Source organism: Magnolia sinica, chromosome 5, assembly GCF_029962835.1.
Source record: "Magnolia sinica isolate HGM2019 chromosome 5, MsV1, whole genome shotgun sequence".
Classification (NCBI taxonomy): Eukaryota; Viridiplantae; Streptophyta; class Magnoliopsida; order Magnoliales; family Magnoliaceae; genus Magnolia; species Magnolia sinica.
The window spans coordinates 111,838,916-111,854,682 of NC_080577.1; the positions used below are offsets into that span (position 1 = coordinate 111,838,916).

General features: G+C 39.7%; 1 protein-coding gene across 1 annotated transcript; it reads right to left on the minus strand.

The window, feature by feature from the left end:
• Positions 1–8,539: 8,539 nt before the first annotated feature.
• LOC131246727 (probable protein phosphatase 2C 71) lies at positions 8,540–12,694 on the minus strand. Its single transcript, XM_058247098.1, has 10 exons — positions 12,501–12,694; positions 11,954–12,065; positions 11,389–11,440; positions 11,136–11,238; positions 10,919–11,013; positions 10,014–10,169; positions 9,792–9,911; positions 9,523–9,588; positions 9,189–9,297; positions 8,540–9,099 (listed from the first exon to the last, which is right to left on the minus strand). The coding sequence occupies exons 6-10, from the start codon at positions 10,059–10,061 to the stop codon at positions 8,912–8,914; spliced, it is 531 nt and encodes a 176-aa protein (XP_058103081.1). The 5' UTR covers positions 10,062–10,169; positions 10,919–11,013; positions 11,136–11,238; positions 11,389–11,440; positions 11,954–12,065; positions 12,501–12,694; the 3' UTR covers positions 8,540–8,911.
• Between the last annotated feature and the right edge of the window lie 3,073 nt (positions 12,695–15,767).

The following is a 15,767-nucleotide window of genomic DNA, read 5'->3' on the forward strand; positions in this document are numbered from 1 at the left end:
ACGGGCCCGGCTCGTTCGAGCCCACCTGAGGCTAGATTTATTGAGGGTCACAACTTCAGTGCTCCTGCGGGTCAACATATCCGGCTGGAAGGTCAGAATGGTTGGTGGTGGAGATTCAAAGGGCAGTTGTTAGTTTTTGGGAAAAGATGATACAGTAGTTCCGGTCGTACCAGAATATAGTAAAGCTTTCTCTCTGAATTATATCTGAAACTTACTATTCATCATTTAAGAACGTCCATATAGTTTCATATACTGTTTATCTACAAATACTTAAAATATACATAGATCATATGATCTTAACCATCCTATCAGTGGACAAAAATTTTAAAATAATCAACGGTTGAGGTTCAATGTAGTGGAAAAATATATGTAGTGAATTTAATTTATATAAATAAATTTTTTTGCAAAATATACCCAATTTATGATGATTTTTTCTATATGAACGGTACTGATTAACATATAATACTTCCAATTATACTTAAGTAAGATGTATGCACTATATCCCTGGTTCTATCGTTTGTACCATATCAGTTCCCTTGCTTTGTTGGCGGCAAGAGAACGTGACGTTGGATATTTTTAAATTCAGCTAAGAAGTTGATACTTCTCCGATGCGCTTAGGGCGTATCGTTGGGATCGCGGGACCTGACGTACTGCGTTGTTTTATTATTAATAAATATAATTGAGGTCGTTTGAATTGGATTTGAAATCCGCATACGTACGTGACAGGCGAACACATACATTGTGAAGACATCGGGGGCAGTGCAAGGAAGTCATTATACAGCACTGCCTTTTTCACCAAAGAAGTCTAGGCTGCATGCTTCGCTGGTCCATCCCGTCTTCTCCCGTACTTATTTTTTTTCTCCGTCATTTTCAACCCTCTTGTCATAGGAATAGACGAGTTTATAGTCACATTTTAGACATAGAGGCAGTTATTTTTTTCATCTTATTTGCCTACGTTGAAGATAAGATGTCTTTATTTTAGGGCCATCATTCCATAAACATAATTTTTCTTACATCTAAAATATCTTACCTTAAGGGCAAAAGTGAAAGAGGGTATAAGTTTCTCTTCCCACTATATAATCTGGAACAGCAGCTGATCATTGTTTTAAAAGGACCGTATTCATCCTCTCATTCATAAATACCGTTTCTCTCGGTATACTTTCTTTTACACCCTCTAAACACTACTCTCCCTTTATATATATATATGGAAAAGGTACTATGCACTCAACCTCACGAGTTCGTCCCATGAGGTCAAGCTGTGTGGGCCCCACTGTGATGCGTTTCGAACATTTAACCCATCAGTCAGATGCACCATTCCATCGTGGGCCTAGGTCTCAAAAATCAAGTCAATCTGTAACTTTTGTGGGCCACACCACATATAGAAGTGGGAAGGGTTCGTGCACCATTAAAGCATTCATAATTAATTTTTTGGGCCCACAGAGATGTGGTTTGCAAATCCAGCTCATCCATTATGTGTATCCCATACGTGCAGATCGTCATACTAATCAGTTCATTAACAACGAACAGAGGTGCGCAACTATACTCTGTCTAATCATGCTTAAATTCAATACATGTGTATAAGGCCATCATCTATTTCCTAATATATGTAATTTCCTATCGGGCGACTGTTAAAATTTCCCTAATCAATGACTCTCTCTTTTTTTTAGACTGTCCTCTTCTTCTTTTTTTTGTTACACCCTCTAAACACTGCTCTCCCTTTTTATATATATATATATTCCTTTTTATCTTACGGCTAAATTGTTACATCATCTATGTTTATCGTATTGTATGTGTATTGTTTTTTTCGACTCTGTTTTATTTGCTTCATTTGGTAATCGAAACTTTAATTTTTATTAATTTTGTAATGGGTGAGTTTGTGCTGTATATATGTGAAAACAGAACCTCAATTAATATTACATCCATGATCAGCCACAAACATCAGTAGATGGATATTCAGTAGTACAAACCTCCATTTGCCCACTCTACAGTGATATTTGTATCCTATATATTGATTACATTATAAATAGCCAGATGAAAGGCCTATACCAGCAAACAGATTGATCCTTATAAGATATGTTACTATCAGGATAGGTCGATAAATTGGGTGTCGTTCTGTATACTAATTTATATAAGTTGATTGATGGTTTGGAGGAAACCCATAAACCGTGATGGGGCCCACATAGATATGACCTGGTGCTTGATAGTGTAATGAGTGTATGTGGTGAAGACGAGGTCCATACCTCGTGTTGTATGTGGTTTGCTTAACCGTCCATTTCAGATCGATCCCTCAACAAACAGTAAATATACATACATCCACTGCTTACATGTCCAAAGTCAGTCCTTTCCAAATAATATATTCGTAAATGAAAAGGGCACTCGATACAGTGTACATCTGTCGTTGTATATCTGTCGTATTGAATAACAATGCAATACAACCCTATACCCGAATTCAAACAAACCCCTAGGTATTTTCAGTGCTTACAATTAACCTGATGGGTTCTAATGAACTACTTTCACATGCTGATAGATAAAACATAGAGAAACATAATCAATGATTTCCTAGCAAGTTCATGGGAAGGGCTTTGGTAGGTAATCCGCGTCCCATTACAAAGCCCTCGATCAACGGTTTAGATAGTTGAACTATAGACTCCACAAAAATCTAACTAGTTAGGATATTATAATTCATTTTTATATTTGTATGAATCTAGGCCGTTCAAGTTTTACGTTTGTGAGGTGGATAAGTCACTGTCACTTCAAAGATGAGAGATAAATTATCCCAAAAGGGTAAAGGAGAAAGGGAAGGATAAGGTTTTGAAATACACACACACACACAACACTTGACTGAGTCGAGCCAGGTCGAGTAGGGTTTCGGGCCGAGTTAAGCTGAACTGGGACCTATTCGAACTCGGCCCGTACTCCGTTTCAGGCTGAAAAAAATGGCCCGTCCGGACCCGAACTTAGTTCTGGGTTGGGCCGAGTCGAGCGAGTTAACTGGGCTAGCCCAGTTCGTCTACAGCCCTAAATACAATACCAATGCTGGACGCTCCAAGCATTTTCAAGCGCTGAAATCAAATCACCGCACGGAAAACTTGGCTCGTGTATGATAGATCTTGAACGTTCATACAGTGGACCTCACAATGAATATTGTTTATCCAGAATTTTATTCTGGAAAAACTTATCAGGTGAGTGAAATATGGACCGTTGAGTGTGGAACAATGGTTATCATTTCTTAACCGTTTATTTTTCCTTTTGTGGTTGGCCCACCTGATCAATGGATCAAAAAATTACTTGAGACGATAAGGAACATCATCATGTGTAATAATATATGAACGTTCCGGATCCTTCACACACGTACTACGTAGGCACGTATTGTGCGTCTTTATTTGCAACTTGAAGATGGACGTCTGTAATCGTACTACCAAATGAATTATCCGTCCTCGACCCCATCTGCCAGTGTACTCGGGTTTCATTTCACGAGTTGGAACATCGTGCAATGATCAAGACAAATGGTATTATATGAGAACCAGGCCCGGAGGACCCGAATCCGGTTAGGGTAGGTATGGGTAATATGGGTTAGGGCTGTCAATGGGCCGGGTTGGCCCGTAGGATTTCGTTCTGGCCCACCTCGGGCTGGGCTTGGGCTGGAGGTAGAGGCCGAGCCTGACCATTAACCCGGCTCGTAGGGTAATTTATAATATAAAATTTAAAATTCTCATGTGCAGGTTGGTTGGACATCCAACCTACATGATTTATAATGATTAATTAATGGTAATAAATACAGGGAGAGAAGGAAAAGGTCCCCGGCTTGGGTGGGCCCCACCTTGCTGTTTATGTGATCCACTCCAACCGTTATGAGCATCACCCCATCTTAGGCTCAAGACCAAAAAATCAGTCCCATCTATTATTTAGGTGGACCACATGATTACAAAGAATTTATAGAGCAACGTTCACCTTATAACCTGTTTCTGTCAGTGTGGCCCACCTAAATAAGCGTAAATTTTGGTGTAAGATTTAATAATGGATTTCATATAATGACCATGGTGGGCCCTATAAAGATAAAAGGTTGAGGTCTCTCTCCCAACTAGGGTTGGGGAGTAAACTAGTGCATTGCTTTTCTTTAAAAAGTGATAAAGTTTGGAGCCCACGTGATATCTGCATTGACATCTAAACTGTTAAATATATGCACCCAACCATACTAATCACATGGACTAAAAATCTTTGTGATCCAATCACTTGATGGGTAGCACATGTGTTTTGATGTTTAGTGATGTATATTATTTTTATGATGTGATTCATTTAAAGTCATGAAAATAATAACAAATTACATCTATTAGATAGTTTGAATATCATAAAAATTACCATGTGGGCCCCACAATTCACTAATTTAGTGATAATTTCACCACCGAAATGTACTTTGGGTTTGTCTCCCACGCCCACCCTTGATATTTCAAAGATCCCACTGTGATGATTATAAGAAATCCATTCCAATGACTATGTCATACAAAAACTTAGGCACAAGACTTAAATATTAGGCCTATATATGATTTAGGTTAACCACACCAAGAGAAACAATATTTGTACGTATGGTCAACCTAATTGATTGATGAAGCTGTTTTTTGGACCCAGTGCCTAACATGAGGTGACATAATTGGTTAAAGTTCTCTTTTGGGCCTTGGGCTAAACATAAGGTGACATAGCTGGTGTCCAGAGTGGATTTGGTGGCAACAAATAGGACAACGCCGACGGCTAAAAACCGTCGGAAATGGCTTCGTCGGACAGTCCATTGGCCTGGGCGTTGCTCGCCGACGGATGTTAAACGTCGGCGTCTCCGACGGCTAAAACCGTCAGCATTTCCAACGGCTGAGGGTGACGGTTTTAGCCGTCGTCATTTTCGACGATTAAAACCATCAGCGTTTCTCATTAATTAGAAAAATTAATTGCTAATCAACGCACATCCAAAACTAGATATACCCAAATAATACAATAAAATTAGAGGCTTTGGTCACTATTCCATTACCATGGCTAGGACAAGCAACTAAAATCTAATACTTGTAAAGCGATAAAACTCGAATGTGTTACCTGCAAGTTCAGGTACGAATCTACTGAAACAAGGTAACCTAAAAAAAGCACACAAGATGAATAATATCTGGATTGAGTACAGAAAAACATAAATATTAGTTGTGTTCGCATAAGAACTAGGCAATTCTTTCCCTGTACATACGGCATGTGTACGAGGGTCGAACCATTGATTGTGCCGGTCTTACCACAATGGGCCATAATAGACTGAAACTCACACTATTTGGGCAATCCTCTGCATCATTTCCTTAACCATCCATCATTTCATCTGTTCCAAATGGCTTGCCAAAGAATTACTGATAGCTAAGGCAGGATTGAACAAGTGCTCACCACCCTACATTTCCCTCAACCATCATCCAAAATGCTCTCTAGTCTAAGCTAAGAAAATAAAATTATAAAAATTATTGATATTGGGAACTTACACAACAATCTTTTTTAAGTGATGAATCATACCTGAAGGCACAATACCAGCAGATAATGTAAGCCCCGAGGGCACCTCTTGTTGTGAAGAATTGTCCAAGTTGGAGCACAGAATGTCAGCTCGCCTATCATTTGAAAGCCTCTGAACACTGTTCTTCTCAATAGCAGCAGAAGAATGTTTCTTGCCTGTATTGAATCATGCTAGGATTGATAAAGAGAAAAAAGAACAACAGAAAATTAAGATCCAGAAAGTAAGAAATAAGCAAAGGTCCCACTCTCAAGGCTGGCAGCAGAGGATCCAGTTGTTGAGCTAAGAGTGTGGTTCACTTCTCCCCTCCAAGCTGCATCACATCCCCTGGATGCAGCTGTTGCAGCACGCATTTCCTGGAAATTGTTAACCAGTTAATTAGGACTTTAGCAAGTAATTCACATCCCATTACAAGGGCCTCGATCAACGGTTTAAATAGTTTAACTATAGACTCCACAAAAAATCTAACTAGTTAGGACATTATAATTCATTTTTATATTTGTATGAATCTAGGCCGTTCAAGTTTTACGTTTGTGAGGTGGATAAGTCACTGTCACTTCAAAGATGAGAGATAAATTATCCCAAAAGGGTAAAGGAGAAAGGGAAGGATAAGGTTTTGAAATACACACACACACACAACACTTGACTGAGTCGAGCCAGGTCGAGTAGGGTTTCGGGCCGAGTTAAGCTGAACTGGGACCTATTCGAACTCGGCCCGTACTCCGTTTCAGGCTGAAAAAAATGGCCCGTCCGGACCCGAACTTAGTTCTGGGTTGGGCCGAGTCGAGCGAGTTAACTGGGCTAGCCCAGTTCGTCTACAGCCCTAAATACAATACCAATGCCGCACGCACCATTTTCAAACGCTGAAATCAAATCACCGCACGTGAAAACTTGGCTCGTGTATGATAGATCTTGAACGTTCATAAAGTGGGCCTCACAATGAATATTGTTTATCCATATTTTTATTCTGGAAAAAATTATCAGGTGAAAAATATGGACCGTTGAGTGTGGAACAATGGTTATCATTTCTTAACCGTTTATTTTTCCTTTCGTGGTTGGCCCACCTGATCAATGGATCAAAAAATTACTTGAGACGATAAGGAACATCATCATGTGTGATAATCTATGAACGTTCCGGATCCTTCACACATGTACTACGTAGGCACGTGTTGTGCGTCTTTATTTGCAACTCGAAGATGGACGTCTGTAATAGTACTACCAAATGAATTATCCGTCCTCGACCCCATCTGCCAGTGTACTCGGGTTTCATTTCACGAGTTGGAACATCGTGCAATGATCAAGACAAATGGTATTATATGAGAACCAGGCCCGGGGGACCCGAATCCGGTTAGGGTAGGTATGGCTAATATGGGTTAGGGCTGTCAATGGGCCGGGTTGGCCCGTACGGATTTCCATCTGGCCCACCTCGGGCTGGGCTTGGGCTGGAGGCAGAGGCCGAGCCTGACCGTTAACCCGGCCCTTAGGGTAATTTATAATATAAAATTTAAAATTCTCACGTGCAGGTTGGTTGGACATCCAACCTACATGATTTATAATGATTAATTAATGGTAATAAATACAGGGAGAGAAGGAAAAGGTCCTCGGCTTGGGTGGGCCCCACCTTGCTGTTTATGTGATCCACTCCAACCGTTATGAGCATCAACCCATCTTAGGCTCAAGACCCAAAAATCAGTCCCGTCTATTATTTAGGTGGACCACATGATTAGAAAGAATTTATAGAGCAACGTTCACCTTATAACCTGTTTCTGTCAGTGTGGCCCACCTAAATAAGCGTAATTTTTGGTGTAAGATTTAATAATGGATTTCATATAATGACCATGGTGGGCCCTATAAAGATAAAAGGTTAAGGTCTCTCTCCCAACTAGGGTTGGGGAGTAAACTAGTGCATTGCTTTTCTTTAAAAAGTGCTAAAGTTTGGAGCCCACGTGATATGTGCATTGACATCTAAACTGTTAAATATATGCACCCAACCATACTAATCACATGGACTAAAAATCTTTGTGATCCAATCACTTGATGGTTAGCACATGCGTTTTGACGTTAAGTGATGTATATTATTTTTATGATGTGATTCATTTAAAGTCATGAAAATAATAACAAATTACATCTATTAGATGGTTTGAATATCATAAAAATACCATGTGGGCCCCACAATTCACTATTTTAGTGGTAATTTCACCACTGAAATGTACTTTGGGTTCCTCTCCCACGCCCACCCTTGATATTTCAAGGATCCCACTGTGATGATTATAAGAAATCCATTCCAATGACTGTCATACAAAAACTTAGGCACAATACTTAAATCCACCCTTGATATTTCAAGGATCCCACTGTGATGATTATAAGAAATCCATTCCAATGACTGTCATACAAAAACTTAGGCACAATACTTAAATATTAGGCCTATATATGATTTAGGTTAACCACACTAAGAGAAACAATATTTGTACGCATGGTCAACCTGATTGATTGATGGAGCTGTTTTTTGGACCCAGTGCCTAACATGAGGTGACATAATTGGTTGAAGTTGTCTTTTGGGCCTTGGGCTTAACATAAGGTGACATAGCTGGTGACCAGAGTGGATTTGGTGGCAAAAAAATTAGGACAATGCCGACGGCTAAAAACCGTCGGAAATGGCTTCGTCGGACGGTCCATTGGCCTGGGCGTTGCTCGCCGACGGATTTAAAACGTCGGCGTCTCCGACGGCTATAACCGTCAGCATTTCCAACGGCTGAGGGTGACGGTTTTAGCCGTCGCCATTTTCGACAACTAAAACCGTCAGCATTTCTCATTAATTAGAAAAATTAATTGCCTAATCAACGCACGTCCAAAACTAGATATACCAATTAATAAAATAAAATTAAGAGGCTTTGGTCACTATTCCATTACTATGGCTAGGACAAGCAACTAAAATCTAATACTTGTAAAGCAATAAAACTCGAATGTGTTACCTGCAAGTTCAGGTACGAATCTACTGAAACAAGGTAACCTAAAAAAAGCACACAAGATGAATAATATCTGGATTGAGTACAGAAAAACATAAATATTAGTTGTGTTCGCATAAGAACTAGGCAATTCTTTCCCTGTACATATGGCATGTGTACGAGGGTTGAACCATTGATTGTGCCGGTCTTAACACAATGGGCCATAATAGACTGAAACTCACACTATTTGGGCAATCCTCTGCATCATTTCCTTAACCATCCACCATTCCATCTGTTCCAAATGGCTTGCCAAAGAATTACTGATAGCTAAGGCAGGATTGAGCAAGTGCTCACCACCCTACATTTCCCTCAACCATCATCCAAAATGCTCTCTAGTCTAAGCTAAGAAAATAAAATTATAAAAATTATTGATATTGGGAACTTACGCAACAATCTTTTTTAGGTGATGAATCATACCTGAAGGCACAATACCAGCAGATAATGTAAGCCCCGAGGGCACCTCTTGTTGTGAAGAATTGTCCAAGTTGGAGCACAGAATGTCAGCTCGCCTATCATTTGAAAGCCTCTGAACACTGTTCTTCTCAATAGCAGCAGAAGAATGTTTCTTGCCTGTATTGAATCATGTTAGGATTGATAAAGAGAAAAAAGAACAACAGAAAATTAAGATCCAGAAAGTAAGAAATAAGCAAAGGTCCCACTCTCAAGGCTGGCAGCAGAGGATCCAGTTGTTGAGCTAAGAGTGTGGTTCACTTCTCCCCTCCAAGCTGCATCACATCCCCTGGATGCAGCTGTTGCAGCACGCATTTCCTGGAAATTGTTAACCAGTTAATTAGGACTTTGAATAATCAATAAAAGAAGCAAAACATTGTATTTTATTTGTATTGAATAAACTGAAATTAATGTTGGCACTTTAAAGTTAAATATTCTTTAAAAATCCATCTCCGTCTGTCACGTGTTTTTCTACTTCCATTCGATTTGAGAAAAAAAAAAAAGAAAAAAGCATGTGAAATTGCATTGGATTGTTAGACTCACCTCCACAACACCTTCCTTGGCAACAACCCGCTTAATGAAGACATTCCCATTGGTATATCCTACTTCCTGCCAAGTTAAAGCATTACCAAGCACACAAACAAAAGATGTCTTCATGAGTTCATGACCTCTACAGACAATACATTAAGACCACCAGGGAAATGTCAATTTTCTGTTATGGTAAACACGGGTTTCTAGGGCTCTGAACGGGAGAAAAGTACCTGAATAAAAAACTCTTCCCAACCAAACCAAAAGGGTCAGTGAAAACTTACAACGATGACAGATATATCATCCTTGCTCTTCCTAGTGAGAGCTTCTGCCAGATGCTTTTCCCCCGACTGGGCATCATTCACATGTCTAATTGAATTCACTGCCTCTTCGTTTGACATCACCTGAATGGATAAAAGATTGCATCGAGACATGATACACACACACACACACAATTTACAACAGTATAGACCAGTAAAGCACGCTATGGATTGGGAGCAGCTAACCTTCCACAGCCCATCACTTGCCAAGATGACGAACTCTTGTGTCTGCATCTACAGTCTCCACCACCACATGGGGTTCCGAACTAAGGTGTTTCTTCGAGCTCCTATTGTCAAAGGCCCTTGCCACTGCCAACTATCCATCAACACGTGGAACGTCACCTACATCCATCACATTGTGAGAGAGACGAGTTCTTTCTTACACGGGCTTTCCTGTCCTGTTCTCATCAAAATTCTTTTGCTTGGATATGAATGCCATCTTAACCAGCTACATCTATTTTCTCATGCACAGATGGTGTTTGAGAAGGGAGACGATTTGTACTTAAAAGCCTAAAAACTAACATGTACGTAATGGGAAGGAGGAATCCAACATGAAAGCAGAGCACCAGCCTCATTACCATGTGACTGCACTCAAATGGGACATGGCACAACTATCCATGGTCTGAGCCGTTCATTGGGAAACTCCCGTGCAGATGTACCACTGTCGGAAACTAGCATGGACTGGGGGATGACGATCCTAACCATTTAAGTGAGTTTTCTAGGTTAATGCATGCCACAGATGATATTCCTTTTTTCCGCTACTCATTCATGGAGGATCGTCTTACTGGTGAGATAACTCCGCTGGTTCATCCATGTTAGGATCTCACTTATGAAATTTTGGACCATGAAAATTTTTGTCATGTCCAACTTCTTTGGGGTTGGAATGGATAATCTCTTACAGACAAATGAAAATGCATTTTGATGTGTGAATTGATCCACAGCGATGGGAAATGGGGGCCTGCTTGATTCCTACACCAGAAGAATGCCACAAGCAAGATACCCTTCTCATCACCATTTGGATCTTGTCAGAAAGTAGTAAGATACACCAGCTGTGACTGTTCCAAACAGCAATAATCCATAAAAAGCAATACCTCAGGTCATGGCTTTGAAACTCTGTTTTGTAGCGGAACTCGGGATGCCTCCCAATTGAATAATCCAGCCTTTCTAGATCTCTACGAGATCCATGCTACACATTGTGTTATTAGAAGATGTAAAAAATTGCAGAAACGAAGAAGAAATATCTAAAGACAACACGAAATCAGATACGATAGCAATGGAACACATAAGCACAGTGTTTACAAAACTAACGTCTCTCGCATCCGTCCTTTCAAATAAAACCACTCGGCCTCCTCATCTCCAGTAGCAAGATGGTCCCTGCTCTTATCAAACTCAATTGCTGATATTATACCAACTGCAAAAGGTAAAAGGGTCAGTCAACATGTGAACATGTGAAAAACCAAATTACGGATAAAAAAAAAAACTGCTAAGCAGATTCACGTGAAGATAATTTAAGAGGATCTCCATCACAAGATGCGGGGTATATTGTCTGTGAAACCACCACCTGTGATGTGAGCTATCCCTTTGACACCTCCCTTGTTAATAATGTCAAGCACCTGTTTTGGTAATGAAGGTAAGATACTAGAAATTGCTGAAGCTCTAAATATTCACAAAAATTCAGAGAAGGGTTACACAGTTGGACAGAGCTGGCGAAGCCAGGGCCAGGTTTGGGCAGAGCAAGAAGCCTATGAGTTGGACCCTGGCCTGAGTTTTAGGCCCAATAACATAGTGGGCTGGACCCACACTTGCATTTGCCTATACATGGATTTAAGTGGAGGTTTCAGAGTGCGAATCACCTGGGGACTGAAACTGGTATGATTCGTCCCAACTTGGTCTGTCTCAGTCCTGTGGTGGCAGGGCAACTCATTTCATCTTGGACTGAAACCGGACTGAAACCAATTGGACAAATTTTCAAGCGATGCTAAGATGCCCATGCTAGAACAACTTATCTACATTGGTGTACCAGGTATTTTTGATAGGCAAGTCTGGCCTGAGCATGCTTAAGCCCGCCCGGCCTGGATCGACCACACCTGGTTGCAACCCCAGTTGAGAGAAAAGAGTACTTAGACCTGTTTGACATATATGACGGTTGGAGCCATTCGAGCTTCACCCAACGTGATTGGTTTGTTGCTGCCTCCAGGAAGTTCGTCCTTCAAAGAAAGGCCGCTTTTAGCCAAGACCCTGTGCAGAAATTACAAAATATTTGGTAAGAATAAATGTAATTCAGAAAGAAAGCTAACATTCTGAGTCTCTGACAGCTACTCATAACAGTGAGAATGATTGTAAGACCTGATATTAAGAACTTGCTTGACTGTATCCCAGGATGAGGAATCAAATGGGAGCCATCCCACTTTTTTCCTTCTTTAAGTTGAGCCATTTGGCACACATCCCAAAATGCACGTGGTGGTATATGTCAATGCTCCTATCCACAAAATGCAACCCCATTGCATCACGCCTGTTAGCAGCCCATTATCACTCAGGGCAGTGGATGCACACTGCCACCTGCATATGGCAGACATCTGAAACAAGTCCTAGATGAATTGCTTCTGTCACAGGTTATAAGATGAAGTACCAAGATGTTCTCATTCAAAGAATTTTATTAAAGAAAAGAATAACCTTCTAACAAGGGAGAACCCATTAGAATGAACCCCGCTCGATGGAAGACCAATGAAAACATCTCCAACTACAATGTTTTTCCCGTCAATGACTGAGTCCTTTTTTGCAATGCCAACTGCAAAACCACTGAGGTCATATTCTCCATCTGCATAGAAATCCGGCATTTCTGCAGTCTGCAAAAGCAAATATTAATATGTAATTATGACATTCTGCTTGAGGATATTCTGTTGAAGTACAAACCATTCTCTTTGTTCCACGAAAACAGGTGGCTATCAACTGATAAGAAAAAGGAATATTGAAAAACTTGTTGACCCTGTGAATAGTTGAAGAAACAGAACTGAGGATTTTAAGAATCTGCAAGGGCCGTATCAAAGTCTACTCACCCATGTTTCATGTTCACAACAAAGAAACACAATTCACATCCATGACCCATGGGACGATGCCAAAACCAGATCCATCATCAAAATTTAATAACTTAGAGCCTGTTTGGATAGAGAGAAGCCAAAACATGGGCATGGAAAACCCATGTGGAAACCTCAATGGGCGGAAAACTACAAAATCCAACAATAATGCCATTATTTGGTTTGGAGTGTAGTGTTCCATGTAAATGTTAAAAAGTCAATGGTCAAAGGGACTGAATTGTCTCTTGTAACCTTGAAAATCGACATTTAACTGGTTTGTTTGGGTGAAATCAATTTTTAGATTTTTTGAGTAAAACCTTGGAAATGGAAATCAACTCTAACCCAGTGCCCATTCCTTAAGAAGATGAAGCACAACTTGTTTGGCCTTGATCCCCCCTAAAAAAAAAAGAAGACTGATTCAACTCATAGGCGGGCTGCCCCGAAATCTCTAAATTCAAGCAGTATGACTCACTTGAGTTTTAGAATGATGTGATTTTTGGGTTGAGGATTTCAGCATCTGAGTTGGTGATAAATCTCAACATTTCCCTAATAGAAGTATAAAAATCAAAACTACGCCTTTTTAGCTCCGTTTCTTGAGAAGTATGAGTGAATTTCACCATTTTTTATGACATTTGTAACACTGGAACAAGACACAAAAACAAACATGTAACGAAACGGGGGTCTTAGCAACTGAGACATGCCTGCACTGTTGAAATGGTGCATGCTCCCGGATGATCCATGAAGAACTGCTTGTCTTCTCTTAAATCTGACAGGCTGAGAACCTATATCAGTAAAAAATTGGAAAAGAACACTAATTCCATTCTCAATTCCCTCCGCGATCCATAAATTACCAAAATGCCCATCCTCTATTTACTACATATAAAAGGCCTCCTCTTCTTGTTCATCTCTTTCAATTCATAACCATAAAAATCAGTGTATTTCAAAGAGAAAATCCATTTTTGCTGTAGAACATGTCTACAACAGAAATCCATTATCATTCCCCAACCTTTTTTGGCCTGTCATTGGAAAAAAAAGAAGTCCTGACACAGAATCAATACCATTTTATGAAATAGCTGGTATTACAGTCCATAACAAACCGTTGTTATTTTAAAAAATTGTTCCTGTAAATAACAGCCATATTTGAGATTTAAATTATTATTTTTTATTTTTTTAAAAAGAAGATAAAAACAAAATCATTTGTGCTGTTCCATAAGTTATTTTCTGGTGCATGACACAAAGTAAAATGATCATCAACAGAGGCTTTGGCATTTTTTTCTTACCACGGCCAGGTCTGCGCAAGCCGAATTGAAAGGCATCCATGTCAAAGATCCAAACCATTTATCAATTAGTGCACACACCGTTAAAATTCCTTGCATCAAGAACTAATATTGGTCCACATCACTAGGCAAAATACACTTATACAAGAAAAATGGGTAAAAATGGGTGGTTACAAAAAAGTCCAGCAGTCCAAACTAAAAATATATGCATCAAGAACATCCAATCTCTATGGAACCCACAGTGAAGTATTTGTAATTAACATCTCTACTTTGTCCATCTACTAATACACATCATTAATTTCCATCGTACATAACAAAAATCATATAGATCAAAATCTTAGGTGAGTCCCACCTTGTGAACAATGTAAAATCAGGACTAAAATTTATAAATTCACTTCATGTGGCCCACCTGAGTTTTTTATCAGGCTGATTTTTGAGATGTACATTTATCATTGTGGGGATCACCCGACCAAAGAGGAAAGGTATTGGCTTAGTACAACAAATTTATTCAAGTTTTGCTTACTTGGAGGGAAATGAGAATACTTGAAAGAGATTGCCCATATGTGTCATGGAAATGTATAGCAAGCTTCTCAACAGGGACAACAGCCATCACAGCTTCAAGCATTGGAACAATCATGCCTGCAACACAAGAAAGAAGCATGTAAAGAAAAAAAAAACCAGAATGAGTATCTGGTTAGGCATGCTAAGATCTTAGTTAGCATGCGTTCAATCTCAGTCAACAAAGCATTTCCGGACCTTTCATTGTTGAGCCCTATGACATATGGGGCACAGCCCAAAAATCACACTGGTTGGGTGATCCAAGCTGCTGATTGGATGCTTCTGAGAATTACACCTCCAGCCAAATGTCAACATTAGATAGGAATTATGTCCCTTGATCAGCGGCTAGGAACATCTGATTTTTGGAGTATGGCACATTCAAGGCAGGGACAAAAGATGAACAGTCCAGATCTCATACAAGCATGCTGCAGGTACTGACATTGAGCACTTGATAAGAAATCCAATTATTAACAGTTAGTAGTAAGCATTGGTCCACTCCCAGCAAAAATAAAAGAATTAACAAAAAATAAAAATTAACATTAGTGCTCAAAACATGCATATTCTGCAATGCAGCTTTTGAAAGTATGGAAGTTAAGGAAACCCCTCCTGTCTACAGTGGACAGATTAATTATTCTTTTTAACTTCACATGATTTTGGAGATTTGACACAATAGTCTGTGATCCAGACCATTCATTTGGTGGGCGCCACCATGATTTTTAGGAAACCTTCCACTTTAGGAGTAACATTTAGTTGTACCTGAAATGGGGAAAAAAAATGACTAAGAAATTATGGCATGCCAGATGATAGAAGGTACTACTAACATAATGACTGAGAAATCTGTGACTCAAAGAAAAGGGAAAACATACATGAACTAAATCACAAATATCAGCTTGATCACATTGAATCACCACTGTTACTTGCGGTGTGGTGATTGAATGTACAAATTATGGTCCCAGTTTGCATGTATCTTGAACCAAAAATTACATTTATTTGCAATGGTCAGTGCCACAATGAAGTCAATTTCATTTGAG